The sequence below is a fragment of the Chelonoidis abingdonii genome, chromosome 14 (genome assembly GCF_003597395.2).
Source record: "Chelonoidis abingdonii isolate Lonesome George chromosome 14, CheloAbing_2.0, whole genome shotgun sequence".
In the NCBI taxonomy this organism is placed as follows: domain Eukaryota; kingdom Metazoa; phylum Chordata; order Testudines; family Testudinidae; genus Chelonoidis; species Chelonoidis abingdonii.
The window spans coordinates 21030604-21057765 of record NC_133782.1 but is presented as its reverse complement, the minus strand read 5'-3'; the positions used below and the strand labels follow the sequence as shown (position 1 = coordinate 21057765).

The following is a 27162-nucleotide window of genomic DNA, read 5'->3' as shown; positions in this document are numbered from 1 at the left end:
ACCTATTAACTGTAATGACTTAATAGCATAACATTTCTCTCTCGTTTTCCTCTTCCTTTCAGCCTTTCAGAATTGTTAATATGGTGATAAACAAACCTGTTTTGTCCATCAGCTTATAACAGCTGTCATTATACTAGGCTCCTGTTTCACACCACTTCCCTACACTTAATAGCACTCTTCATATCAAAGGTCACTATTTTTATTCTGTATTCTCCCTTTGATAGATGGGGGATTTTTTTGTGGTAGTGGAGTGGGGATGAAGGCCTGTGAGGTCTCCCTATACTCCTTGAGTCTATTTATACACATGCGCGCACACTGTAGACCGACTTGTCCTCGTCAGGAATGGATGGGACCTAGTTTTCTCTGAGAGCTCTGAGTTCTCATTGGTTTTTTGGTCCCTCACAGAACCCTGGAAGATCCTTCTCCTCTAAAACTCACAAACCTCCATATTGCATCCATCAATCTTCTCACCAGTGCTGCTCTTTCATCAACGACAATGGCACAAGGCCCTTGTTCCCATGGAACTGACTGCAGAGTCTCTCTGGTTCTCCTGGGCCAAGGAGCTAGAGAGAGACTGGAATCCAAGGCTGAGGGGTGGCAGCACAATGTGTTATTTCTAAATCATCTAATGTCATGAACAGTTTTAACCAGGGTCTTGCTTTGAAATGAGACTTTCTGTCTTGTCTCTTCGTAGCCATGTTGGGACTAATGTATGTCTATTGGACTCAACTTAACATGTTCCAGACTCTGAAGTACCTGGCCATCTTGGGTAGTGTCACATTCCTGGCAGGCAACAGAATGTTGGCTCAGAAAGCAGTAAAGAGGTAAGAGGAAGGGAGGTGGATGTAACTGTAAGCTCTGGTTTCCAAAAAGCCGGGGGAAGGAAGGCGGCCATGTGGACAGGATTTGACATCAGTAAACGATCCAGTGCTGAATACCAAGTTACTAGTTTCCAGTTCTTGTCCTATTTAGAGGCAGGCAGCTCTGCCATGTTCCACTGGCCATTTTCAGAACAAACACCTAATGGAGTGCTAAATAGCAAGTTGTCTAGCTGCTTGCAGTGGGGGTGGCTGTCACTGGAGAATTATCAGCTGTGGGGTTTTGAGAAGAGTAGATTATAAAGCAGCGCAGTGAATTGATCAAATACTTTGAATTTTGAGAGAGGGAATGTGGACTTTTCCTTGAGCATTGACAGAACATGGGTTTTCCTGAAGTCACAGGCCAAGACTTTGCAACTTGGGGGCCTAAATTAAGGCACCTAAATGAATGGACTGTTTCTCAGAAGTGCAGAACAGCCAGCAGCAAGCATGGCGGATAATAGAGTTATAAGGAATAGCCAGCATGGATTTGTCAGGAACAAATCATTCCAAACCGACCTAATTTCCTTCTTGGACAGGGTTACTAGCCTGGTGAAAAGGGGGAGCAGTAGACTCGATACATCTTGATTTTAAGTATTGCTGTTGACACAGTCCCACATGACATTCTCATAAGCAAACTAGGGAAGTGTGGTGCAGATGAAATATAAGGTGGGTGCAAAACTGACTGAGAGACTACTCAGAGTCGTTATCAAAGGTTCTTTGTCAAACTGGGAAGCTGCATCTAGTGGGGCCCCACAGGGTGGATCTCTCTCCTGTCTGGTACTATTCAATATTTTCATTAATGGCTTGGATAATGGAGTAGACGGTATGTGTAGAAAATTTGTGAATGACACCAAGCCGCAAGCACTTAGGAGGACAGGATTAGAATTCAAAATGACCTTGACAAATCAGAGAATTGATCTGAAATCAATAAGATGAAATTCAGTAAAGACAAGTGAAGAACACTTCATTTGGGAAGGAAAAATCAGATATACAACTACAAAATGAGGAATAACTGGCTAAGCGGTAGTACTGCTGAAAAGGATCAGGGAGTTATAGTGGATCACAAATTGAAGATGACCCAATGATGTAATGCAGTTGCAAAAAAAGGGCTAATATCATTCTGGGTTGTATTAACAGGAGTGTCATATGTGAGACACAGGAGGTATTTGTACAGCTCTGTTCAGCATTGGTGAGGCCTCAGCTGGAGAACTGTGTCCACTTTTGGGCGCCACGCTTCTATGATTCTATGGATTTCACTGAAGCCGCTGGTGGCTTAGCATTTTTGAGAGCCAGCCCGCTCATTTAGATGCCTAAATGCAGACTTGGGAGCCTAATTTGAGGTATCCAGGTTTGAAAGTCCAGGCCATAAGGCTTTCCTTGGAAGAACTGTACTTACAACAAAGCACATGCTCTGAAGAGAGTCTTCACTCCATGGTGTATCAAACATGTACAGTAACTGTCCTTGTAAGGGTGCTCTGAAATTCCAACCTTCCACAGCTCCACGTACTGGGTAAATGCTTTGGTGGTAAAGGGGATGTTGCTTTGACTTCCTATACTGGTATAGGGTTGATTCAGTTCCCTTAAAGCCACTGGAAAGACTCCTGTTGGATTGGCCTTTAAAAGACATCAGCCATGAGACTACAGTTCTAACTTGCTGTGCATGTGGAATTTCCCTCCCTTCCCCACTATTATAAAGATGAGACTCCTCAAGGATGTTGGGAATGTGAGCATGTAACCAGCTACTTTCCTGATGCCCTATGCAAGAGCTTCCCTAGCCTTCACAATTGCTGTCAGCATTCCCTATGGCTTACCCATCAGCACAAACCTTCCTAGTGGAAGCAAACCTTTATAAGAACATAAATCTAAAGCTTAGCTAGCTGCCATCGCCCCATAGATGTATCCTTGGCCCTCTAATCAGAGTATCCATAGATCCTTCTCATACATACCTCGCTACTGGAAAGTCATCTTTCAAACACACACGCACTTAGGCTGCCTTCAGGTTGTTGCTCCTTGACCCCAGCATCACTCCAGAGTGAGTCTCAGCCATTTTCTTCCTCAGAGCCTCAAGTCCCCTCAGTTGCCACACTTAACTGCTGTCACTTTGAGTCTAATTTAAAGATTCAGGCTTTGATCCCTGTCTTGCAAGTGCAATGCCTGGCCACTGGGCTTACCCCTTGACACGTTTTTAGTCAACTTGTTTTCTTCTCTTACCTTGCTCTTGTTGGTCCCCTGGAAGGAGTTTGCACATGCATGTTCACACATTTTTTTACAAAGCAATCTGAACTATAAAACTCAAGAGAAAAATAGTATTTTCAGTAACTTTATTCTGATTTATTACCTTTAAAATTAAGCAGTATTCAGATACTGCAGCTGGGCAAAGATAATCAGCTAGATCAACAGAACTCAATCCCTTCTCAGAGCAGCATTTTCCAGCCATGCTTGGGATGCTCCGTGTGGTATTTCCCCTCTCCTTTGCATAGAGTTCTCTAGCAGGAGTTCTTTTCTGATGGAGCTGTGTTTTGTCATTCATTCCTGTATTTCAATTGTTAGTAAATCTGAAGTTTGCTTCTTGCTAAGACGATAAATAGAAATGGTAAAAGTAAAACCAGAAATTGTTGCTGTCCGTATTAAGAAATCTGGAGAATCAGGCAAAGGAGATTCGTTGAAGCTTATCTCTGACTGGTTCAGCTCTCCCAGGGCTTCTGTTAGCAGATAAATGGGGGATGGCTTACTCCCTACCTCTCTGAACAGCCTCTCCATATTGAACCATACAGTTTCATTGGTTGTGGCACGTAAGAATTTTTACCAAAATGCCAACTTTAAAATAGAACTTCCACCTAACTGTGGAGGTGGCCCATCCTTCAGGTTCTCATATGAGAATAAGCTGCTAAGAGGCATATTTTGTTGGCTTCCTGTCAACCCAGTGTAACCCTTGTTGCTAGCCTATGTCAGCAATGGCTACCTGACACAGACTGTGAGTCAAAGCCTCTCTCCTGGTGTGGGCAGCACAGGAGAGGTAGCAGCAGTAATGCTTGGCCCACCCATGGCTTTATTGAAGGTACTGGAAGCCCTGGTTTTGCTTTTTGCTTTTTCTTTCATCGGCTCCAGTTCCTGGAGCCAGGCTGCTCTCCTCCTCGCTGTCCTCTGAATCTTTTCCCTCTCTCCTTTTGGCAGGATTGCTGCAGAACAGAGCAGTAGGTTGGCAAAGTATAGAACGCTGCGGTAAAAGGGGGTTGCTCTTCCTAGAAGTAAGGGCTCTTCTGGAATTTGCCTTTCCCGGGCATTCTGGCTACTTCATTTCATTCTCATTGCTCGCTCCTCGGCCAAAAGAAATCTTAGCTGAAGCCACTTTCCAACCTGTCACGTATGGCTTTGAATCTGGGCTGGGGCTGTATTATTTTTAATTATAGCTGTCTTTAGATGTTGCTCTGGTACCTACGTGCATTAAGAGAAAACGACTTCTGTGTGAAGCCTTCCCTCTCCCAAGTTTATGTGACACATACAAAACACACGTGCATCATTTTTGTTGTGAGCCTAAGGATTCTAGACAACAATGAAACAAAAGCTAAATTAATCACAGAAACCCAGTGTGCGGGAGGGGATTTTCATGCCGGTCAGTGAATGGAGATTATGGTCTAGAGGTGAGCATAGTGAAAGTGGTCACTGTACAAACTTGCCCTGACCTGCACTGCACTGTTTCTGCTATTTCATTCCTGGGCATCTTTACCAGAGACTGTGGGTACGTCTACACCACCTGCCAGATCGATCTATCGGGGATCGATTTATCGCGTGTAGTGTAGACGTGATAAATCGATCCCCAGTCGCTCTCCCGTCGACTGCTGAACTCCAGCTTGGCGAGAGGAGGAAACAAAGTCGATGGGGGAGCGGCGGCCGTCAATCCCACGCCACAAGGATGCAAAGTAAGTGATTCTAAGTCGATCTAAGATACGTCAACTTCAGCGACGCTATTCTCGTAGCTGAAGTTGCGTGTCTTAAATCGTTTCCCACCCCTCCCACCCCCCAGTGTAGACCAGGCCTGTGAGTCAGACTGAACTGGGTGTGACTTTCTGGAGTGGGTAATCAGATATCCAATAGAAGCAAGGCCAAACTGCCCACCTCTTTTGACTTGTGACCCAAGCTGTGATTTATCCAAGTATCAAATCAGACTAGATTTGATGGCTCCCACTGTGGCATCATAGAGTTTAAGGCCAGGAGGGACTGCTGCATCATCTAGTCTGACTGCCTGTATATCACAGGCCACCAATACCTCCCAGCACCCATATGCTAAACCCAACAACCCAAATTAAGCCAAAGTGTTACAGCCCACAAGAGACTAGACTGTTATGTGCCACAGGCAGAACCAAGGTGCACCAGTGTTCATGGCCTGTGTAATGGCAGGGAAATAATTAAATAAGATATAGTCAGATAATCTTGCAAGTGACTTGCCCTTCACGCTGCAGAGAGAGGTGAAAAAAAGTCAAATTCCTTCCTGACCCCACACTGCAAGACCTGGAGTATGTGAGCCAAAACCAGCCGGCCAGCCAGGCACCTCAAGAGAGAATGCTCCATGCCACCTCAGAGCCGTGGCCCCCATGTCTGATGTCCCCTCTTCAGCCATGGCCATCCTTGATGCTTCAGAGGAAGGAAATGCATTTAAAAACAAAAACAAACTAAATTCCCAAAACACTATGGGAAGAAAATCCCTTCCTGGCTTCCTGCATCAGCAGTCAGTCCTTTCCGAATATGAAATCATTTTCAGATCTCCCCAATCACTTTCCCAGTATAAAGCCTTCATTTCTGCTGTTAGTTTGGAGTGGGGAAGGTTCCCATTTACCATGCAATAGTCCTGTGGGGGTCAGACTACCCAGCATGCCGCCTGTCTTTCTGCATGTCTCTCTTGTTTCAGTCCATGTGTGATATCCTTCATTTTGCCTACACTGTGCATTCTTTCAGAGTTGAGAGAGAATCAGACTGTAATACCATGCATCTGATATAATTGAAACCGTTGCAGAATACACTGATGAAAGATCTCTCAAGCTTCTGTTTGATTGTTTTGTAATATATCTACAATTATACCTACCCAGTGCTCTAGCACACAACTAGGATCCAGGATTCAAATTTTCAAAGAGGGGACTAAATTTTATGTACAAAAATACAGGCACAGGTAACTGTATCCTTAAAACATAGCACTGTTACTTGTGAGTACAAAGTCCTGTTTACGTGTTTGTAATTGCCCAATCTGTATCAAGTGTGCTTTGTGTTATATGTGCACGAGTATATTTAGTGTCCACAACATTGAAGATTTGGCCTCATGTCCCTTTTCAGACTCTTTCAAGACACCCCTATAACCACCTCTCAACTCTCTCATGAAAAAGCTGACATAACTAGAGAGGAATTGAACTTGATATCCATATGTGAGCTTAGTGTCACTGTGCTCTGGCTGATGAATGTTTGTAACGTTAAATTCTCAGTGCCCCAGTGTGGAGTAGGTAAGGAATGGCATTGTGTGTCACTTGAACACTTCTCCCTTAGCCAGAGCTAAATGCTGTCAGCTGCGGGCAGTTGTCTTTGCCAGCCCCTCAAAACCACAGCCAGGGTTGCTCTGATACTCCAAGAATGCATCAGTTTGCACTTCCCTGTAACAGAGTTCAGTGTACATGCACGCTCTGAACTCTGCAAAGTGTTGGGGCCTGACTCAAGAGTGCTGAGCACCCAGAGCTCTAGCTGAAGTCAATGGATCCTGCAGGTGTCTTGTCCCTTCCCAGGACATGGGTTTGTCATGTATGTGTTAGATTTCTCTTGGCTTAGGTTTTAATTTGGAGAAGACATTTTAAGTCTTCCTTTTAAGATCCAAACCCACTCATTCGAATTGCATAAACCAGCAGTTTCTTGATAAGTTTAAGAATTAGACTAAGCATGTTGAAAACTTTGCACTCAGCCACCATTTTTTAATTCAGTTTTTGTTTTGCAAGGCTGGTCACCTCTGCCATTTGCCAGAAATCCACCTTTGCATTTTCTGGACATTTCATTGCTCCTTCTGTTTGCGCCCCCTTGTTGTGTTATGATATGGCTTATTACATCTTTGCCATGTAAAAAGAAATCCCGTGTCTTCCTTCAAAAGAGCATTGGGCACTTAATGAGCAAGGAATTTCAACCTTGCATTGAAAATGTTAATTTTGTTCGGATTTCTCTTTCCTTTCAGGACACATTAGTACCAGAAAAATGGATGAAATAGGAGGGAAAAAACTCAGATCTGCACAGAAAAGTGGCCAAGAAACAGTCCAGAGGCCAGAAGTTGGAAGGCAGAAAAGAATTTTTTTTTATGAAGTCAAGAGAATTGTGGTTATACTTTTTTATTTTTTTTGAATGTTTTCCCTCACTTTTTTTTAGTGCTGTTTGAGGAATTTTGGAATTAAGCCAGCAAAGGCCATGGCTTTTCTTCCCTCCCTCTTCACCCCCCCCCAAGTGTTTAAATTCTGACAGTGCAAATTTTGTAATTCTGACATTTCCCCCCCTTGTGGAATAAAGAGGATGATGAGAGGAAAGAAGGGTTCATTGTTTTATTCCAAGCTGCTTCAGAGGCTGTGATGTAACGTTGGATTCCATGTGAGAGTGAAACACGTTTTCACTGGCTTTGCTTAGCCCATAATTTCTTTATTCTAGGCAAGGCATACTGTTGTGTGATGCTTCTCTTTTCTTGATGCTGCTCCTGCAGTGTGCCTGGCATTTGCTTACAGGTCCTTCCTTGGCCTCGCCCCATTCTATTCCAGAGTAAAGAAGTTTGTGCAGCAGGATTTTCTACTCTTGTGCTGTCTTGAATGATGGTTGCAGAGGATACACCTGAGAAGTCCACATCTGCATTTCTCCTGCTGCCTGCACTGGAAGGCTGTGTAGACGGTTAATGTTAGATTCCCTGATCCTAGAACCAAAAGAGTCAAGAGCCAATTCTATGCCTAAACTGAGGGAGAAACTGTCCGTGGTGCTGAAATATGAAGACTAATGTGCATTCTCCCTTTTACTCTCAGTTGTTAACTATTTTAATAGGTCCCATGCAGCATCAATTAAACTCCAGTGAGAAATGTTCAGCCTAAAGCTCTGCCATCAGAGAAGTTTTTTTAGCCTTGCTTTGTTTCCGTTCCAGTACTGGGTACAGACCTTGCCACTTCAAGGGTGATTTCTTTGGGGGGGGGGTGTGTGTGTGTGTGTGTGTGTGTGACATAGGGATGTCTGATGGCTTTGTTTTGAAGTCTAAAGGACTGGTTAAACACTAAGGCACGCTGGCTTTATATTCCTGGGCCATTGGAGCCTGGGTGTACTGGAAGGCCAAAGGTTAGAAACTTTTAAATACTAGAGTGATGCCCTAGCAATCCACTTATCCCATAGTGACTTATCACTGTGATCTTTTAGCTCCATTATCTCAACCTCATTTTTGTGAAAACATGGAATTGGAAAACTGTTTTGGGTGGAGTTTTACCCCCGTTCTTCCTCTTCAATCAACAAGTCCTAGCATAGGAATAAACAACCCATTTTTTTTGAGACCCTCCTTTTCTCTGTTTTGAAAATATATGTTTGTTTATGTTAGTATTTTGCCTGGATTCTTCAGTTTCCCTTCTTGCAGCTGTCGCCATCGCTGCAACTGTAGAGCCAGGGGTCCAGGAGTCACCCAGCTAGCACAGGGCAGGATGGCTCAAGGAAGCTTGGAGAAACACTCTGTAGAAACACTTCAGCTGACTTACATGGAGCTACACCAAGGATCAGGGTGGTCCTCGGGCTACATTTTTAGATAGGGCATATAAATTTGCATCCACCATCAGTTACATCTGTAACTGGGAGCAGATGATTGATCGGCTTTAGCTTCCTACCTCCTTGATTGCACACAGAATTTAGCTGTCTGCCATTAATGCCCACAGTGGAATGTGGCTACTATTAGTTGGAAAGGAAAAATTGTTCCCACGAAACTAGAGGCCAAGTTGAAGTCCGTTTCAGATATTTAGCCCTTAGTGTCCACAATGTGTGATACAAACATTCGCTTTCAGGCATGTAGGCTGGACCCCATTTTCATGTCTGTGTCACCTCATGAACTGTGCTGAGCAGAGGGCCATGAAGAAAAGCAGAGAAAAGATTCTCCAACCCAAGTTTGACCTAGGCAAAGGTCTAATATAACAAGAGACATCCACAAAGACCTCATTTCCACTCATGTGTGCGCAAAATTATACCTGTGCCTGGAGTTGGCAAGTGCAGATACGGCCATTTGCTCTTTTCATAGTCTACCACAACTGTTAGATTTAGCCTCTGCAAAACCAGTTGGCAAACATTGGGTCCTTAATGTGCGTTGGACAGAAAATGTAGCTCATGACCAAGAAATGGGCACATCTCAAGAGACAAGGAGGAATCTTGACCTGTTGTTGGACAGGTTTATTCAGAACAACTTTTATTTCTGCTGCAATGATGGAAAAGCAAAACCTACCCAAAATTATTTACATGTCATCTGAAGGCGTAACTGTTACATGTGCAGTACTAGGAGCGTCATGATGCCAGAGTAGGAGCAGAATAATGTTCTTCCTCTGCCTTTCAGACACGAGAGAGGGGTTTTGTGGCACTGGGGGAACATACTAAAATAGAGGAGTTATACAGACATCACCTTGAATGTGGGAAATAATGTTGCAGTGGAGTTAGGAGAAGACTTAATAATACTCCATCACGAAAGTTAAAATATATTGACCAGTATAATCTGAAATTTCCCTCTGATTGTGTCCAGGAGTCTCATTTACACCAACCCCAGGCTGGACTTGCTGATGAGTTCAACCCTGCTGCAAGAGTTCTGGACAGGACAAAATAGCCATGTCTGAGGCCAGTGATATTTCCAATACATTGTGTATGTTTTCTAAAGAAGAAATAAATCGTTCATTAGTGTGCAATCATGTAATGCTTGATCTGATCTCCATTGGATGTATATCCATAAGGGGAAGGAGTCAATTCAATGTATAGACTAAATCTACATGGATACTAAAAGGTAGTTTTTAGTAGCCTGCATGTTTATTGAGTAAACAGACTTTCAGACAGAGCAGTAACTCAGCAGATTTCTTTCAGTAGCACTTGATTCAAAAATTTTCTGTTGAGATTGTAGATAATCAAATCTCTGCCCTGGGCTAGGTGTGCACAGGATTGAGTAGCCCTATACAGGGTACTGACCAGTAGCAGATAACAGTGAGAGATCTGTTTGGTCAAGTACACCTGAAGGGAAGTACGGAGGAATTAAAGGACTGATTCAAATTAACCAGGGCATTATAACTTTTAAAACAATCTTATTCCTTTATGAAATGTCTCTAGGTTCCGAGAAGGATATGCATGAATTACAGCTATTCATGTCCAGGATCTTGTCTTTGCTGCTGTGGGTGGTTTACTCTGCAGCCGGGTCCATGATCTCTGAATGACTCCTTTGGGGAAGGAAAAAAAAGAAAATTATGAGGCAGCTGTTTGTGAGTAAAGACATAACAGGTGGGTGTTACATCAACCACAGGCTTGCCAGAGCTGTCATCGCTTGGCTGCAAGAGTCAGACGTAAGTAAGTCAGGCGAAGGAATCGAGGGGAAGCCAGTTGGGTAAGGAGGGTGCCCAAGTTTGCTGTAGCTCTCTGTTCATGGAAGCATTTATTTTTGAAACAGTTCTTTTAAACAGTACCAGTCTTCATGGCCACCATTTTCAAACTCAAGTTAAGCTCTAAATCCATGTTTAAGTACATAAGAACTCACCACTCATTCACTTCAGTGGGCACTGTCTGTGCTGAGATGGAAGCTTAATCATCTATCTGCACAGTAACACTTGGCTTAAGCCTTTCTTTTCCCACTACAGAGCACTGCAAAAGCAGGACGTTGCACAAAGCTCAGCAGCTAGGGATTGATACTCACCAGAGCACGGTGGGGAGAAGGGAGAGAGATTTACAGTGTCATGAGGTTGGCCAGGGTGTTGGTAAAGTCCTCGACATGGTCAGTGTTGGCATCCTGAGGCCTGAATAAGAGGAGAGAGCTGGGTAGGGTGTGACATAATTCTGTGTGGAAAACAACTCACTATTGGGATTGCTCTCAGAAAACAGAGTTGGAGGAAGAGACAAGTTGATGAGGTACAGGACTAGTATCAGCCATGCTGTGGAGGGGAGGCTCCATCCAAGTTTCCCCCAATGCAGCTGTGCCATGCTTACCGTTGGAAAGAAAGATGCAGGCTTTGATGCACAGTAGAAGCTTTATTCTGACCAGGAATGTACTAGAGGAATGTTACCTACCGCCATCTTTTCACCAATTTAGGTCAGATAGGAATAAGGACCTATTCCAGCTCCCATTGAAGTGTACAGCAAAACTCCTACTGACTGAAAGGGGGTTAAGATTTTAGGGCCCTACATTTCAAGGTAAAGCTTTCTACCTACCTTTGATTCTGCAATATGGCTCCCAAGAAATTCTTTAATACCATCTGCTGGCGGTAACGGCTGTCCATCAAGATGCTCTCAGACTGGCGCCTGGTCAAAAATTCATGCTCCCCTTCCTCTGGACTGCGTTCGCTGTGTTGGTTATGCAAAGAACAAGAATGGGCTGCTAGAATGGCTCTCTGCAAACGGGCTTTACAAACAGTTTCTCCATCACTTGGTGGAAGGATAGAGAATCTGCTGCACTTGCAGGGGTGGCTTAGCTATTGCCTCATGAATCAGGTTGTTGCAGGATCTTACTTCTGATCTGCAAATCATTTGCCCATCCATCGCTAAGATGAAATAACTGAACTCATTGCACATGTTCTCTTGATTAGGAATGGGGTTGGTTAAATGGGAGACCAATGATGGGCTGCAGTTGACAAGTATCTTCTGTCTTGTTTAGCAACACTAGTATATGTGATCAAAGCTGAGGGAGCTGCAATGTGGATTTTGATTCCCCCCCACCCCACACACACACTTTGGGGCAAGGTGAAGCCAAGTTTCTTTCTTTCCATGAATGATAGCAGTTAATGCTTCCCGCAAAGGTTCTAACCGGTCCCAGAGTGGTGGAGATTAAGAATAACCCTGAAGCTAATAGGTTGGGAAGGAAAGGATTAAATACAATGCCCAAAGAAAACTGATTGTCAGGATCTTTAAGAAATATGGAGATGTAGGGTTTTCTTAGACCACAGAGGAATAGGCTTTTTCTTGTACTGGTGAAACAGTGTGAAATTCATGTGACTAGGAGAGATGATTCCATCAGGCTGGACACAAAGTTCTTTACTTTAGCTATGTGCATGGAAGAAAATGCCTGGTGTGACACACAAAGCCCCAACCCAGTAACAACAGAAGAACAGGAAAAGTCGTCTTACCCCAGCCGTTTGCCTATAATGGTTTGTAAGATCTTTCGGGCAGAGATCTGCCCCAGGACTTTCCGGTAGTGGTCAGTGAATATGGCATCAGCATGACGCTGCATCCTAAAGATAAGAGATGGACGTTGGATGCATAAAACACCTGGATAATGCACTCTTTTGGTAAGAAATCAACTTTAAATATGCCAAAAAACATTCACATGTGATAGTGCTGAGAGAAGAGCTGATTAAGGGGCAAACAACCATCCCAGAATCTCAGTGTCTGACAGTTTTTATTCTCCACCAGAAAAGCAATTGCTTTTTAAAGTCCTGACATGGAAACAGCAGGAAAAATCTACTAACCAATCAGGAACTGCTGGGGAAAAGTGGCTTCACATTTAAAAAAAACGTTGTAAAGGCCCAAAAGTTCATGAGTAAGGGGGTAGGGAGATGGCTGGGCAGGGAAGGGGGGGTTGTGGCTAGGATGTTCCTATGCCCTGGCTATTCCCCAGCAGCACTATGGAACCGTTAGGAGTGAATGCAGCTGGGAAGTGAGTTTCAGAGAAGCCCTCAAAGAGGTCTAATGTTCACTGGGATCTGGGTCCCAGAACTCCCAGGAGAGAGGAAGTGTAAGCCCCCCACTCAGTCCCCACATCCTGGCTCTGCACAAGGACAGGGGTGAATCTACCAACCCAACCCTATTGCTCTTGCCTGCCTCAGTTCCCCCACCTGCTTCAACAGGACTGACTGTCCTTCCCTGCCTGATGGGGGTGCTGTGAGGATGCGTTCGTGAATGTTTTTGAGGTGAACAGATGCTACCACAATTCCCGGAGATGCCTGCATGAAATAGGGCAGGAAAGGAGTATTGATCTTGTGCCTCATTTTGCTATCTGTCAATAACTGTCTCTTTGGAAAGGTTGGAAGAGCTAACCCCTTCCCCAGGTGACTGACGCAGGTGTAGGGAGACAGCCTTATACCAGTGGAGAGAATACACAGCCTGCTGACTACATGTCTGGCTATGAGCACAGACTTCATCTGCTACAGCAGGGTTTTATCCAGTCAGCACCAGGCAGAGGAGACCTTTTAAGGAAGTTACTGGCACTTTCAGATATGTCAATGGCATCGTGACACTCCGCTCCCTGAATTAGCTCTGGACCCATGGGGCAGTGAGCTGGGAGGGGGCTCTGTGTCGCTGGCGATGTCTTGTCAGCGGGAACGCGCTACTGTGCTGTTGCTCATATCAGTTCAGTAAAGATGCTATAGGACTTCTGGCAAGAGTTGGGGGCATAATTCCAAGCATCTTGATCAAATTCCTGTGTGAGTAATTACACAGTACCTACCTACCCTTCCCTCTATGGCTTCAATTGGACTTAAAATTCTTCTGTTCCTGACCTAGGTAGCCACAGAGCGTGGCTGTTTTCAATTCGATTGCTGTGTGTTAAACCACTAAAGAAATCAGTGAAGGTGGCTGGAAAATGGTTTGACTTTTTGGCAAAATATCAAAACCTGAAAAACCTTGGCCAAAACCACCCCCTCCCGGGGAGGGGGAATATATATCCCTGCCTATTTCTGTGGAAATGGTGCTGCGGTGCCTTGCGGGAGTTGTCATTTAGGTGTATTATGCCCCCTTTCTTTTCTATGGGCAGGTCTTGGTGGCGGAGCTAAATCTCCCATAATGCACCACAATCTCATTTCTTGCTGAGTCACTACAGTGCATCATGGAAGATGTATGTAGTCCAGTAGAGAATGAGACCAAGAGGCAGCCCTACTGCAACTCCCAGGAGACACCTTCGCTGCCTTTCCAAATTGAAACTTTTTCATTTTCAGGTGAAAGCTTTTCAATTTTCAAATGTTTGGGTTTAATATCTTCTATAGAAAGCAGTCAATTTTTGTAAAAAAAAAAAAAAAAAAAAAAAAAAAAAAAAAACTTTAATCAAAAACCCAATTTTCCATCGAAAAACATTTTGGCTGGAAAAACTTCAACTAGCCCTAGAACTCAATCCTCACTTGTAATTTCTGCAAAATATCCATAAGTGCTCTCAAATCCTCTTGCTGCTTCCCTCATGGGCTGCAGCGTAGCAAGAACTTAACTGAGACTCCCTTTGTGTGTTGGGGTTCGAAAGTGAGGCACCTACCTTTTTTCAGCCGGGTTAGCTAGAAAACCCTCCTCTTCCTGCTGCTGCTCCTCCACAGAGAGATTGTTGCTCTGCACTGGACTGCCGTCCTGTAGCTGAAAGCTCACCGTCTTGCTAGAGATGGGCAGTGGATTGTACCTGTAAGAATAAGCCAGCAGCTCTGAGCACAACCAAGCTGCAATCCACACCATCTCCTCCACCACCATCATAGCCTTCTCCACTGGGCCAACCACCAGCAGTCCTTAAGTAGCACTTGCTGGGTTCAACTCTGTATGGCTTGTCCTCTCTCTTATTCTTCCTTTCCCTGTCTCATGGAGACAGCACACAGGTGGTCTTTGTACTGCTGTTCTCCAGATCTGGAAGCTGCCTAGATGCTACTTATACCAATATGCTAGGCACCTTTTGAGATTAGAAACACAGATGTCCCAGGCACAAAGCAGCAGAGAGGTCCCCCTCTCCAAAATGCCAACATACCCGGGCAAAACATAACCAACTGCGTTCTCACTGTACCAGCTCTTGAAAGCAAAGCCTGAAGTTTTGTAGCTCTACTGATTTGTGAATTTACAAAAATAAGAAAATTTCAACAGGTGGCAGAGAGATACTTAAATGAATTACAGGGAGGCCTTAGTACATAACCCTTCAATTCATATAATACCAAAGCTCCTACACCTCTCACTTCTATGCAAGTGGACAATAATACAGAAGAAGCAAAGACAGTTAACCTGTACTTACAACTTTTTAATTAAAGGCAGGGCTGGCTGTACCATCTATATTATTATGGTTGCTGAACACTTCCCATTATAAGACCCTGTTTTCAATTGTTTATAATTTTGCCAGAATTCAACCATTTAGGCTGAAATTTTCCATGCCAGGCTGAATTGTTCTGAAAAATTTAACCAAAATAGCTCAGCTATTTTCAAGGAGGAGGCTAGGGCAAAATGTGTTGTTTTCCCCCTGTTAAAAAAATTGTGAGACCTTTTCTTTAAAATGTCCTAGCACCCCTGTACTTTGGAGTAGGGACTCAAAATTTGGCAAGGGGGCAGCCTTTGTATCAGGGATGTGTCTTTTGCCCTCCCCCAAAAATCCACTTCAAAGTTGGCCAAGTTATAAGCATTTGAAAAACAGGGGTTTGTAAATGATCAGAGACATCTTTGATTTCAGCAGCTAAAATCTCCAAAGATTGTCCTCACTAAGCATGCTCCAGCCCCTCACTGCTCCTGTGTGTGACCAGACTGCCCATGTGCCATCCCTGCGGAGTGACTGAGGTCTACTTTGTAAAATTGTTGGTTTAACTACATCAGTTAGAGGTATGAAAAATCGACACTCCTGAGTGGATAGTTAAGCTGATGTAAGTCCCCGTGTAGGCAGTGCCAGGTCAATGGAAGAGCTCTTCATCAGCCTAGCTACCACCTTTCGGGGAGATGGATTGCCTACAGCCATGGGAGAATCTCCCCCTCAGTGTTGGAAGTGTCTGCACTGAAGCACTGCAGCAGAGCAGCTGCAATCATGCAACTGTGCCCTGTAGTATTTTAAATGTAGGCGAGCATTGAGCCTGTTTCAGTCTAGGGCTAGGGGGGCTCAAAAGGACCTTCTCTTTCCAGTAATGGCTGCTCCCAAGTGCTGTGGGCTGGAGTGCGGCAAGGCACTGGGACTGAGAGCAGGAAGTCCATTTCTCATGTGCTTTCAGTGATCCCCTGCTGGCATCCAGCCAGCACAGAGGAAGAAGCTGTCCAATTCCAATGCAGAAGGGACAAAAGCCAGACAAGGAGTGGGGGAAGGAGTAGATTGGGACAGGGAGCAGTGGGGACAAGTGGACTAGCTAGACAAGGAGACTGAGACTGGATTGGGGAAGACTGGCACTGGCTTCTGACTGGGACTAGGAACCAGTGTGGGGGCACAATAGGGGTAGGAGAGATGGCCCTGACAAGGAGTTGGGTGTGGAGGAGAACTTGGACTGGCTGGGCAAAGGAACTGGGTGGGAGGAGTGGAAGAGGCTGCAAGTTGGGGGGAAGGGGAACAGGAATCAGGACTTGGACAGCAAGCCCATAGGAGGAAGCTAACATGGAAAAAATAGTATGTGAGCCCTTAATGAATACGCACAGTGGGGCCAAGAATCCGGCCACCCAAATTCTGGCACTTCCTAACTTTTCAGTGCTTGACTTTGCAACCTTAATGATGTCAGGCATGAGAGAGAGATGTTGCCTCATGACTTGGGAGACTGCTAATGAACTCTAGGGACAGTCGACTCTAGGTCACCAGTTCAAATCCCGCATGGCATGGTTGCAACAAAAAACAATTACTATCTAATGGTAGTTTGACTCATATGTAGGAGCTTGTGATTCTAGGCATTGTCCTCCGGCTCTATCTGTATTTTTATCCTGCACCCAGCCCTGTGGTATCTGAGCACCATGCAAGCAAATGTCTAGTGCTACCATTGGTTCCTCAGTGGAGCCTGAACTCTGCTATTGCCAGTAGAGGAGGGGTCTCTAGATCGACCTGAGGTCTGTTGCTGTGGCAGTGAGTGGGTAACCTTCTTGTGCAGTCGTTCATGTACCTGTTCTGTGAGTAAAAAGAGGACTTGGGCTCCAGGGCTGCTGCCATCACTAGCCCTGAACTTACATATTTTACTTTAAAACTGTTTAGGCCGTTTGACCCTGGCTGTCCCTTGTTTCGACTGCATCCAGTTTTCTCCTCAGGGGCCTTATATTTACACTTCACATTGTCAGATACAATGACAGCAAACCATTATGGTCCATTATACCACCTCCTGACTGCACGCCCATCAACAAAGAGTGGGCATGGAGTGAATACTGGACTCAACATTGTGCCATGCGTCTTCAGTGAGCCAAGGACCCAGATGAATCAGAAAGCTGTGGGTCCCATAATAGCAATGTGAACAGCTGCTCATGGAGACATTGCAGGTTCCGCTTTCTCATCCCAGCCAGAGGAATGAGGAGGAGGAAAAGCTTGTTCTCACTGAAGCGTAAAGTAATGTTTAAACACGACAACGTGGCACAACCTGCGGGGTCGGCACAGGAGACTTTCAGCCCCAGCATAGCAGGGGGTGCTGCAGGTGACTTGTACTGCCAGAGCCGAGTGTGGGAGGCACTCCAGATGGAAATAGCAGGAGGAGGTGTGGTCTGGACTGAGGTGAGCTGACAGGGCTACAGGCAAGGGGCAGAGATCAGGACAGAAATAGCATGGGGTGCCGCGGGTCAGGAGGGAGGTGAACTGTCAGAGTTGCGTGGGGGCCCTGGAGCCTTGGACTGAAATAGCAGAGGATGTTGTTAGTCAAGATTAAGTACTGCCACAGCTTGTGGTGGTGGGGAGGCTGAAAACGCAGAGGACTTTGCCAGTCAGCATGGAATGTGCTGTCAGAGCTGGGGGGGAACTTGCAAAATGCTGCCTGCAGTGTCATGAGTCTGGTATGAAAATCCACCAAATGCCCAGGCCAGAAAATAGGAGTGAAGTCAGAGCGTTGGGGGGAAATCTTTGGGCAGGCAGGAAGTTAAAGGGGCTTGAAGCCTACCTGAGAGCTGGATAGAGAGGAGAAGAGATGGAGCACATGACTAAATGGAGGAACAGGAGGAAGATGGCCCTGTGCAGCATTCTTCACCCTTCTGGAGTGACCTGAAATCAAGAGAAATCCAAATCAGTGATGGTGACAGACAGTGACTCCTGACCTCACATGCAGCAGTTGGGGGCTCTGAGCACACCACTGGCAATGAGTTGGAAGAAAGCTTCTGGAATGGGCAGGGGAGCTGTCAGCTACAACTTCATTTTCTCAGTCAGACTCAAGTCGCTGAATCCCTGTGTCATTGGCATCAATGAGACAGAAATCACCCTGTGCAGCCTATATTTCTAATACCCGATATGTACTTACCCTTGCAAGACAGCAGCCTCAGCATATCCGTGTCTTGGCATTGCACGGTGTTTATCATATAAATACCTGATTAACAGCCACTATCTCAGCAAAGAAGCCCCTTCCAATGCCTGTGTCTGCCTGGAACACTGTTCCAGCAAGTTGACTCCCTGCATTTGGTGACTGATGGCCAGACTCTAGAGCCCATTTCCAGGGAATGCTGATGGTGATACAAACGCCGGCCTTGAATCCGTAACCCCCTGCCTGTGAGCTGGGATCAGAACATACTCCCCTCTCGCCAGGCCTTTCTGCTCTCACCCACCACTACTGGAGCACGTTTCACCCAGAGGAGGCAGAGACCAGAAGCAAGGAGTGTGGGATTGTCCTAATTAGAACTGCTTGAACTACTTTGTTAGGAGCTGAGCTCTGTTTTTCAGGCTAGTGAACCCAATCCTCATTTCCCTCTGAATGGATTTGCTCTTTGTAAATATTTGCCTGATAACTTTCACCCTCTGAGGACCCGTTTGGATTACGGGAGCACCCCCAGCTGATACTGGGGCTCCTTTGCTTCAAGCCCTATACAAACACCGAGAGAGAGAGTCTCTGCCCGGAAGAGCTTACAGATGAATAGACAAGATAGGTAAAGAGTGGGAGGGGATAAAGGAGGCCCTGGTAAGCAGAGTGATTCACCTAAGGTCACAGGCAGAATTAGGAAAGTGTCCTGGGTTCTAGAGCATTGGCCTAGCTTCTGCCAACACACTACTCGTTTCGTGCAGTTGGTCAGCTTAGTTGTATAGTATGTGGTTCTCCTCCCATAATGGAAGGCTGCAACATGTGACATGGGACAGCAAGTAACATGTTTCTGGAGCGATAACAGTCCATGTGGACAAGCGGGATCCAGTGGATATAGTGTGTTTTAGATTTTTAGAAAACCTTTTGACAAGGTCCCTCACCAAAGGCTCTTAAGCAAAGTAACCAGTCATAGGATAAGATGGGAGGTTCTCTCATGGATTGGTAATTGGTTCAAAGGTAGGAAGCAAAGGATAGAAATAAATGATCAGTTTTCAGAATGGAGAGAGGTAAATAGTGGTATCCCCCAGGGATCTGTACTGGACCAGTCCTATTCAACATATTCATAAACAATCTGGAAAAGGGGTAAACAGTGAGGTGGCAAAATTTGCAGATGATACAAAACTACTCAAGATAGTTAAGTTCCAGGCAGACTGCAAAAAGCTACAAAAGGATCTCTCAAAACAGGGTAACAAAATGGCAGATGAAATTCAATGTTGATAAATACAAAGTAATGCACCTTGGAAAACATAATCCCAATTATACATATAAAATGATGGGGTCTAAATTAGCTGTTACCACTCAAGAAAGAGATCCTGGAGTCACTGTGGATAGTTCTCTGAAAACATCCAGTCAATGTGCAGCAGCAATAAAAAAGCAAACAATATTGGGAAATCATTAAGAAAGGGACAGATAATAAGACAGAAAATATCACATTGGCCCTATGTAAATCCGTGGTACGCCCACATTTTGAATACTGGGTGCAGATGTGGTCGCCCCATCTCAAAAAAGATATATCGGAATTGGAAAAGGTTCAGAAAAGAGCAACAAAAACGATTAGGGGTATGGAACAGCTGCTGTATGAGGAGAGATTAATAAGACTGGGACTTTTCAGCTTGGAAAAGAGATGACCAAGGGGGGATATGATAGAGCTCTATAAAATCATGACTGGTGTGGAGAAAGTAAATAAGGAAGTGTTATTTACTCCTTCTCATACCACAAGAACTAGGGGCCACCAAATGGAATTAATAGGCAACAGGTTTCAAACAAACAAAAGGAAGTATTTTTTTCACACAACACACAGTCAACCTGTGGAACTCCTTGCCAGAGAATGTTGTGAAGGGCCAAGACCGAATTCTGTCCTTTCATTTGTGGAAATTAGAGCTGGAAGAAAATTTCCATTAAATCTTTTTTTCCAATGGAAAGTACCTTTGTGATCAAAATAAAAATGTTTGCAAAATGTTATCATTTGGATGGAAATTTATCAACAACCATATTCAAAATTGGAAAAATGCTTAATTTTGGGGGGGGAAAAAACAGGTGTCAGTCACAGGTTAGGTAGAGCTGGGTTGTGGCATTGGTGGGACTGGTGGGAATTCTTTGGAGGAAGTTGATTAGTTTAGTTACAATGTTGGGTTATTTTATTTGATTTATTTTATTTTATTTGAGGTAATTGACAGGTCTGTTTATTCACTTGTCTGTGTGTTCAGTCTGTTGCCCGGGGCTCTGGAATACCAGACAGTAGCTATTTTATTGCAGTTTAGTAAAAAATCCAAATACATATTTATTTCTAGAGCTGTGAATTTAGACAACTGCTGGCAAAGTGCAAAAGAAGCCACGGGTCCTGACTTCACAAAGGTTTCAGGCTCACTGGGATAGATCTCATATGAAGGGTATTTGTCAAAGACATAGGAGAGCCTGGAGTGATTGTCAGCAAGAAAATTACAGGTAAGGAGCTGTTGTCAGTGAAAAGGGATCTGAAGAAGAACAAGAAGGGTGCATAGCACATAGGGAGGGGGAAGTTGTTCCAAGCAGAGGAATGAAAGAAGGTGCAGAGCTGTATGTAGAAAGAGACAAAGTGGCTAGTGAGGAGCAGGGATGGGGCTATTCCCTTCTCTGCACTGGTGCCTGCGGGAGGAGAGGATGCTGTGACCTTTCCATGGGTGGAGCAGCAGCAGAGTTCCTTCTGCCCTCCGGGACATATTGTGCTAGCTCTGGCACAACTCCCTGCAGAGCTCCTGCCAGGCTGTACTCCTCTGTGCTGCCCACAACAGGCTGCAGCACCTGTATGCCACTGTCAAGCCCTAAATGGCTTGTTTATCATCTGATACAAATTCGGGGCTCAAACCCAGATCTCTGGCCCTGTGCCATAGGCACAAAGGCATCCTTCTTCTCTTCCAGTGTCTGAAAGGATCAAACAGGCAGCAGGAGACTGACAGTGAAGGAGAAGGAATCTAACTGCACATGCAAATATGGAAATAATCAGGGATGGGAGATTAAATGGAAATGCAAAATAATTGAAAGGACTGTGTGGATGAAGGAGAGTGAACCTTGAAGATTCAGCGGAGAGTTGTGTGAACACAATCCAGTCCAGCCAGGTCTGTAACCAGCACAGCCAGGTTTGTCTACCCCTAAGGACAGGGCATTGTTGCTGCTGTGGATCGTTGATGGAGTGTCATCAGTGCACGTGGCACTGCACAGATCTGATCCCTAAGCCAAGGTACTCAAAATTGAAATCTGACAACACGGTGGTGACACACAGGAGCATTGAGTGCGTTTGTGCTTTTGATAGACATAAAGAGGTTTTGTGTTTGGTGGGTCATCATTGAAGAGCCTCATGGACAAATTGTGTTTTAAGGAGCAATTTGAATGAGGAGAGGAAAGTTGGGGCAAAATGAGTAGAAAGGCGTTCCGGGCATAGGATCTGATCTCGCTGCTACTGATGTTATTTATTTATTATTGTAGTGTCTAGGAGTCCCAGGTATGAACCAGACCACATGGTGGCAGGTGCTGTATAAACACACAACACGAAGACAGTCCTTGCCCCAAAGTTAAGCCCCCACTGACTTCAGTGAGTGCGAAATCAGCCTCCCAGGAAGCAGGATGGTACTAATTACTGTAAACAGTTCCTCAGCCTGCTTTCTGGTTTCCCAGTTTACCGCTGCTTATGCTTCAAACCTGCAGGCTGGGTCAGCCTTCAACACTATTTCCATCTGTTGTTCTTTTGGAAGTGAAGCAGCTTGACCTAACTTTAGAACAGAGCTGATTGTTGGTAAAAGAGGGAACTGAATCCACCTCCCAAAGGATTCTTGCTTCTTAGAAACCATCATGTCAACCCCATGAAGACCCTCAGAATGCCAGGAAAGCGAACCAGTGACACTCCTGTGTGACAGAATTAGGCTTCTGGTTTTAGGTTTACACTGCTGCTTTCTGGAGGAAGCATGCCCCACCTCCTGGTACCCCAACATGAATCCCAAATTATATCCATCAACTTCTGATAAAGAAAATGAGGGTGATCTAGACACTCCAAAAGGACCCAAAACAGACTTGGGTGCCAATCAATGTTCTTTATATTATGAACAGCCAAACCATTGCAAGAGCATAGCAATGAAATGGCGGTGTGGTTGCACAAGTGCAACTGGGGGAGAATATAGCCCGTTGCTTTTCCCTTCCTTCCCATTTGTATTCCTAGGGTAAGACACCTCGCCACACACTGCTATCCCCACTTTCATTCTATATCCATCTCCTCTTCTTTCAGTGCCAGGTGTTTCTCCAGACTGTTTTCATCCATTTTGAAATCTTTATTCTGCACCCCCTCTGGCCCCATTAGTTTCTAAAAGAAGTTTTTTTTGATTTTCCTTTTCTCTCCTCATCTGTTTTACCTTCCTTATCTTCTCTTTCCCCTCTCCCATTCTCTCTCTCTCTCTCTCTCATATCCCTTCATTTCTGTCCCCTTGGTCCTGTCCTCTTTGGTCTTTCTCCCAACCCATACACAAGGGATACTGAACCTGGATTCCTGCTCACCTTCATAATTGTGGCTGTTATTTCAGAGAGTTAACAGAAGAATGTTCAAGTTTCGCTTTCTGAACATGGCCAAGTTGACAGCCCTGGAAAATCTTGTCCCCATCTTAATTATGACAGGGTTAATTTCACTTCTTTGCTTTCCATTTTGGGGGGGGCGGGGTGGAGAGGAGGGAGATTAATATAAATTCCCTTTAAGATGAAAAGCATTTAATGTGTTTGTAAAAGATAAAACACAACAGTTTCCCAACACCTTCCCAACACCCCCTCATGCAATTTTAATGTTGCAGTGTTTGTGAAAATACTGCTGGATAGATTAGATCAATCACTACTTCTGTTCCTTGCTGTGTCTGGGATACACGTCTAATCAGTCCTGAAAATACTGCTGTGAGGATGCAATGAAACCTTAATTACTCCTGCACTCTAAGGTTGATTTTTATACTGTACAATATTGCAATTAAAAGTACAAAGATATTTCCAGTTGCTTCCTCTGCTATCCTGTAATTGGATGTGCGTTGCCCGTTAAGTCTTTCAAATTTCTACTCATCCCTTTGTTTGGCTCAACTAAATAGTTATTAATGGATGAGTAAAATATTAGTTTTGTGGTGGCTTTCATCATCAGTGTTGTAAGAGCAGGGTGCAGATTCTGTGCCTGAGTTCGTAAATTTCCAGACTTTTTTGCAAGGCTGTTCTATAACACTACTTTGTATATTTACATGTATCAGACACTTCAGTTATTGTTTGTCTATAACTTAATCCATAAAGCCCTTTGAGATTAGTACTGAGGCTGCTGATAAATGCCAAATCTGATTGTGTTTTAGTGTAACTGAATTGTCCCCAGTTTCCAAATAGCAGTTAAAACACACACACAAAGGATCAAACTTACCGTTCCCTGAGGAAATGGGATCTTCCCAGCTCTCTATGTGATTTCCTTTCCCTGTTAAAAATACTACTTCTTTCTCTCTCGCTCTCTTGCAAGCTTTTGTTGCTTCAGCGAACTGGACTGGGTTCCTCCTCCTTAATTCTTTACCTGTGCAGGGTCCCAGTGGACTGGGACCAAGACTTGTTCAGATTTCCCCAACTACCGTGGCAATTCTGCTGCTGCTGCGAGAGGAGCACCTTCTTTTATACCTGTGCTCCCTTAGGAGTTCTGTGGGCTTCTCAACGTCAGAGGATCAATTACCCTCCAGTCATTCAAAGGGCTGTGTTTAGCAGCCCCTCTTTTTGCGGATGAAGATGCAGGCAGGGAGGTGTGGGAGGCAAGGGGGGGCTATGCCTGCAGTTTGAGGATGATTTGCATGCTTTCCCTTTATCTTACAGATATAGAATAACAACAATAATTTGGCACAATGAATGACAAATTTGCTTTACAGGGTAAACTTCTCTTCCCTTTAAAATGTAATTTTTCCTTGTAACCCACAATGGGGGAAGTTAACCATTAATATTCTCTCCTGCTGCCTTTGTAGGAAGGTTTATCTCTTGGCCTTTTTCTTTTCCTCCTGATTATCAGGCTTTTCCTTCTTTCCCTTTGTTGTTGGCACCTGCTGTTGTTAGCAGGGCAGTTCATGCTTCAATCTCTCGCAAACATCGCAGACTCACGTCAGGCAAGCAAAGCATCTTTCTGGAGAGCCTCACTCTGTGCATGTGCTCTGGAAAAATCAGAGGTCCTGCTCCATTTGCCATGTCGTCCCTCCATTTTGGTTTCCAGGGGCCTGTTCCATTCTTGCAGGAACCGTTCGGGAAATGTTTTTTACGAAGTCTCATTTCAGAGGGAACTGGATGGCTCTGGGGGCTGGTAATAAGACTTTCCTTGCTTCATGACCAGTGTGAACCCAGACTGGAAAAGTTGTTACTACCAAAAGATTGGAAGGGATCTAAATCCTCCTGCTTCAGACCATAAGCCAACCTCCAGCTGTTTTGGGTGTTAGGAGGAAACTTTCTGTTGGGCAGGTTATCTCAGAGCTGCCTTCTGCAGAATTTCTTGCACCTCTGGAGCAGCTGTATTCTGGCTACTGTCAGACAAGGATGCAGGCCAAGATGTCCCATTTGGTCTTCTCTGGTATGGAGGGGGGGGATTTTCAAAAGCGTTCAGTGTTGGCCTAACTCTGCTCAGTGATCTCTTTCCTAGTGGCTCAGCAGCCTTCTCTCAAAACACACCATCCCCATAGACACTAATCCTCAGTCTTCTCTGGCTGCCATGGTAGAGGGCAAGGATAAAACTCCTCTGTTGCTCTTAGAGGCAGTCCCTCTGTCAGGGTTGATGCACATTGGCAGGGTGGTATGAGGGAAGTTTGCACTGCCAGGGTCGGCTCTAGCCATTTTGCTGCCCCAAGCATGGCAGGCAGGCTGCCTTCGGCGGCTTGCCTGCGGGAGGTCCGCCGAAGCTACGGGATCAGCGGACCCCTCCACAGGCAAGCCGCGGAAGGCAGCCTGCCTGCCGCCCTCGCGGCGACTGGCAAAGTGCCCCCCAGAGCTTGCCACCCCAAGCACACACTTGGCATGCTGGGGTCTGGAGCCGCCCCTGGCACTGCCACGGTCTGGGACTGTACCTGCTCTGTAGATAAATATAGCACTTCCATCCCAACTGCGGTCAAACAGACATCATGGAGCTGGATCTGTCCCTAAAGAGGATCTATGCAATAGATTTGCACTTGGTCCTGCATGACTTTTTTATTTAAAAAACTAGAAAGATACAAAATTAACCTGGCACGCATGAAATTGATTAAAAGCTGACAGGTAGGTCTCAAAATGTAATTGTAAATTGGGAATCGTCATTCAACAGGTGTTCCTAGTGGGATTCTGCTGGGATCCCTTCTTGGCCCTAGGCTACTTAACATTTTATTAATACTCTAGAAGAAAACATAAAATCATCCCTGAACAAGTTTGCAGATGAGACACATATTGCAGGAGTGGTAAATAATCAAGAGGACGGGGTCACTGATTCAGAGCGATCTGGGTTGCTTGGTAAGCACGGACACTGTTTTAATATGGCTTAGTGTAAATGTCCACATCTAGGAACGAAGAATGCAGGCCATACTTATAGGATGAGGGACTCTATCCTGAGAAACAGGGACTCTGAAAAAGATTTGGGAGTTTGGTGGATAATCAGCTGAACATGAGCTCCCAGTGGGATGCTGTGGCCAAAAAGACTAATGCGAACCTGATGCATAAACGTGGGATTCTCAAGTAGGAGTATGGTGTTTATTTTACCTCTGTATTTGGCACTGGTGTGACCGCTGCTGGAATATTGTGTCCAGTTCTGATGTCCATAGTTCAAGAAAGATGTTGATAAATTGGAGAGGGTTCAGAGAAGAGCCACGAGAATGATTAAAGGATTAGAAAACATGCCCTGGAGTGATAAACTCAAGGAGCTCATTCTCTTTAGCTTAACAAAAAGAAGGTTAAGTGGTGATTTGATTACAGACTGTAAGTAGCTATACAGGGAACAAATATTTCATAATGGGATCTTCAGTGTAGCAGAGAAAGGTCTAACACAGGGATAGGCAAACTTTTTGGCTTGAGGGCCAAACTGGGGTGGCAAAACTGTATGGAGGGCCAGATAGGGAAGGCTTTGCCTCCCCAAACGGCCTGGCCCTGCCCCCTATCTGCCCCCTCCCACTTCCTGCCCCCTGACAGCCCCCCTCAGAACCCCTGACCCATCTAACACCCCCCTCACTCCTTGTCCCCTAACTGCCCCCTTGAACCTCACCCCCATCCACCTCCATGCTCCCACTCCTCTGGCTGCCCCCCTGACCCTTATCCACACCCCCACCCCTGACAGGCCCCTGGGACCCCACGTCTATCCAACTCCCCCTGTTCCCTGTTCCCTGTCCCCTGACCCCTATCCACACCCCAACACCCTCCTTTACCCCCCATTCCACATCCCCTTTTATTTTATTTCTTAAAATGTGATTCAGGTGCGCAGCAACTGTGGGAAGAGCCACAGGAAGACTGACTCTCTTTATTCCACATCTGAGTTAAAGAAACCTCCACACAAAACTGTGCAGGAGGAAAAGGTTTGCCGTGCAAATCAGACATTTGCATATAGATATTTTTGTTATTTTAACACCAAATAAGGAAAATGTTCTGAATACCACAGCAGAGCTTTAAAAATCAATGTGCTAGGCCACACAGCCACGTGCTGTCTTTCAGCCCTGCAATGGGATCGTTCAGCTCTACATTCATTGCTAACGTTTCCAAAACATAATGTCCTGCTCTTTCATGGGTGAGGCTGGTAGCACCAATTTTTCAGCACAAATTGTTTTTTCCCAGCTGTAAATCGGTGCTATGCTTCCCTGTCTCACACATGAATCATTCTATTTTGTTAACCCCTGTGCCACTCTGGAGCAGTTATCAACTGTCTCGGGGTATTCAGTTGTTCTTCTTGACCATTATATTTTATAAGG

At 45.0% G+C, this 27162-nt stretch overlaps 2 protein-coding genes across 3 annotated transcripts in view; one reads left to right on the top strand and one right to left on the bottom strand.

Annotated features, from left to right (window-relative positions):
* RPN2 (ribophorin II) overlaps positions 1-7405 on the top strand; it is a 31782-nt gene extending 24377 nt beyond the window's left edge. The window contains exons 16-18 of one of the 2 annotated variants that reach the window (XM_032767325.2): positions 695-824; positions 4035-4108; positions 7063-7110. In XM_032767325.2, coding sequence (XP_032623216.1) covers positions 695-824; positions 4035-4086 — 182 coding nt within the window. In that variant the 3' untranslated portion in view covers positions 4087-4108; positions 7063-7110. Of the gene's footprint in view, positions 1-694; positions 825-4034; positions 4109-7062 lie in introns of both variants that reach the window. The other variant, XM_032767326.2, reaches the window with a different exon arrangement.
* Positions 7406-9486: 2081 nt separating this feature from the next.
* GHRH (growth hormone releasing hormone) lies at positions 9487-17929 on the bottom strand. The gene is made up of 6 exons (XM_032767347.2): positions 17834-17929; positions 14305-14442; positions 12191-12295; positions 11280-11411; positions 10768-10867; positions 9487-10297 (listed from the first exon to the last, which is right to left on the bottom strand). The coding sequence occupies exons 1-5, from the start codon at positions 17911-17913 to the stop codon at positions 10798-10800; spliced, it is 525 nt and encodes a 174-aa protein (XP_032623238.1). The 5' UTR covers positions 17914-17929; the 3' UTR covers positions 9487-10297; positions 10768-10797.
* Positions 17930-27162: the final 9233 nt, after the last annotated feature.